This window comes from Wasmannia auropunctata, unplaced genomic scaffold (genome assembly GCF_000956235.1).
Source record: "Wasmannia auropunctata unplaced genomic scaffold, wasmannia.A_1.0 LD316556.1, whole genome shotgun sequence".
NCBI lineage: Eukaryota > Metazoa > Arthropoda > Insecta > Hymenoptera > Formicidae > Wasmannia > Wasmannia auropunctata.
Genome location: NW_012046334.1, coordinates 1,249 through 4,464, shown reverse-complemented (window position 1 = coordinate 4,464; position 3,216 = coordinate 1,249). Strand labels below are relative to the sequence as shown.

Sequence of the window (3,216 nt, the reverse complement as noted above, 5' to 3'; positions counted from 1 at the left end):
TTAATATTTTTTAAAACTAAATTAAGTTAAAGTTAATGATTTACAAAATTAATGTATAGTTAAATTATAAAAATTCCATGAATAAGAAACTAACTCAGTTAAAACTTGCGTTAAGATTAAATTAACTAAAGTTAAATTAAAAGTTAATTTTAAAAAACATCATTTATATTAAATTAATTAAATTAAAATGTTATTTCAAATATAATTATTTTAAATAAAAAATTACAAAAGTTAATTTAATATTTTATTTATAAATTAATTAGTTTATACAAAATAATAAAAAATATTTTTTTTATATAAAAATGTTTTTCGTTTAAATAGATAAATTTTTAATTTAGAAGGAAGTTAATTAGTTAAAGTTTATATATATTTAAACATAATTGGTTGAAATTAATAGTTAACTTATTTAAAATTAATAAAATTAAGCGAATGACTGAAATTATCAGTCATAAATGTATTAAACACATACATTGCATTTACATTTTTAATATTTTATTTCTTTTTTGTTTTTTTCTTTATGGATTGCATTTTGAATAATAAAATATTAATAAACTAATATAGTGTATTATAAGTTATTGTTATTTGATATAAATATTTTGTAGTATTTGATTGGCCAATTTGAAGAACGAATTTTACTTAATTGACTAATTAAAGAATGCTTCAAATCATTTATTATAGTATTAAGTACATCCCGTAATTATACCGTAATAAGTAAATACAAAAATTATACGTTTTATTATTTTATTTATTTTATCTATTTTATCTATTTTATTATATGGTACATAAAACATATATTTGTAACTAATAACATTTGTAACTAATAACAATTTATAATAACTAAATTAATTCTCTTAACAACAATTATTTGAGATTAAAGTTAATGTCAAAGGTATTATACATATAGTTTAATATGTATTTTACATATGATATACACAATCATACATATACGATATGTAGGAAACCTCTAAAATGCGTATCAAATCCAATTCTATTTTTAAGTTTTTCTATACGATAATTTTTTTAGGTTCTTTTGTTCCCACCGCTGCTAAAGTTAAAACCGCTACCATCGACACTACCGCTGCCAAAACCGCCACCATCACCAATGATAATACCAATGTAGGTATTACTGCCAACGCCAACACCACTAACATCGCCACCATCGACGCTAATACCGCCACTGCCACCAATGCTAATGTCGCCACCGCTATCGACATCGCCAATATTCACACAGTTGATTCACGTGAATGTGATGAAACAGAAAGAAGAGCTCAAGAAGGTGAGAAGGGAAAGGAGAAAGTGGAGAAGGAAAGTGAAGATTTTATGTTTCTGTTTTCTGAAAACAAATCTGTGCATTATTTCATTCATTTTATTGTATATGATATATAAAACATATATTTGTTAACTAATAACAGTTATAATAACTAAATTAATTCTCTTTAAAAAAAAACAAAAATGATTTGAGATTAAAGTTAATGTTAAAGGTATTATACATAGTTTAATATATACTTTACGTATCATACATAATATATATTATACGCAATCATATCATACATACGTAGAAAACCTGTAGAATGCGTACGTATCAAATCCAATATCTTCAAGTTATCAATATCCGCAGAATAATTTTTTTAGATACTATTGTTCCCACCACTGCCGCTGCCAACACCGCCACCATCATCAACATCGACCCCACCATTGCCAATGCCGACATCATCGACACTGCTACTGCCAACACAGACATCGTCACCATCGACACCGCTGAAGATGAAAGAAGTGTTGAAGAAAGCGAAGAGGAGGAAAGTGACGATTTTATGCTTGTACTTTCTGAAAACAACTCTGTACATTTCCGTCAGTCAGCGTTGTCAAACACTACGAAAAGTATTAATGAACATTCAGACAACGATTTTCTCAAAGATAAGCAAAAGCTTTTACGTGCATTTCGCACGGCTAAAAAGCAAGACAAAGGTAGCAAATTTGTTACAACGTTATGCAACGTTTTATGGACTCGTGAGGAATTAGCGGAACGTTGTGTAAAACAATCGCGCATATGCGAACGACGTTTATTGAGCCCCGTTAAGGTAAAATTTATTAGAAGTAAATTTCTAAATTGGATAAAACAGAAAGATAAAAATGTTCACAAAGAACAGCGTGCTTTTTCCGTATATCTTTCACGAGCTATTTTCACAGCTCGCTTAAAATATTTGCGCGCACAAAGGAGAAAAAGATAAAAATAAAGTAAAAGTCGCTTCCAATAACTAATCATGTTATTCATTTTTATTTTTTATTCTGGATCGTTTTTACACACATCACAGTTTAAAATATTGTCAGAGACTTTTTTGGATTAAATTATGTGAGTTTTAAAAAAACATCGTACAGATCGTGCATGCCTAATATCCTATATCACGATTAACGCGCCACAAGAGAAAAGTACGACGTGAGTCGTTTAATTTTCGTTAAGTATTTGTTTTTAAAATTAATTTTCATGAAATTTTTCACAATAGTGGTAGAGTTTTGCCGTAATTAAAAATAATAAATATTGTACAGATATATTGTAATTAAAGATGTAAAATCCATACCAATGGAACTGTGTTAATTCTCACCCAGACAGCAGCGTCATGTATCTTTCACGTCACTTTTTGGTCAGTTGTGACATCAGTTATCCTTTTATAATGACGTCAAAATGACGCGAAAATCACCGGTATAAGCCAGCCCATAGACGTCATAATAATACATGAAAACGACGTTATAAAAGAACGTGGAAAATCGTATCTATATATTATTACATTGCATTATTTCCATATAAATTTACATTGTTAATTACAAAAATGCAATTAATACGAATCTGGGCACGCCAAGTTTTTTCTTTATTATATCCCATTTGTTAGATTTTATTTCGTCAAAATTGCAAATATCTTCTCAAACATTGCGTCATTGTTATGCTTTGCAATTAAGAATGACAAATTAAAATAAAAACGAGTAATCGCAGACCGTATATTTTGTACTGCCTGCTGTATGATTTAGGTAATTCAGTAATTGGTTTAATTAATAAATGTTCCGTAATAATAAAAACATTTCGAGAACAAGCTTATAAGAGCGGTAAAATTCACGATTACGTATTCTTAATTATATAAAAATACTTAGCACTGATGAATCTAAAAATATAATAAAATTTCAATGTAATATTCACAATAAATTCATTATTACTTTTTGGCAATA

General features: G+C 27.7%; 1 protein-coding gene across 1 annotated transcript; it reads left to right on the top strand.

Annotated features, from left to right (window-relative positions):
* Positions 1 to 1,024: 1,024 nt before the first annotated feature.
* Positions 1,025 to 2,842, top strand: LOC105460738 (the record flags this gene model as incomplete). Its single annotated transcript, XM_011707237.1, has 2 exons — positions 1,025 to 1,276; positions 1,633 to 2,842. Coding segments are annotated over 2 exons (848 nt in total), but the record flags the coding sequence as incomplete, so codon positions are not given.
* Positions 2,843 to 3,216: the final 374 nt, after the last annotated feature.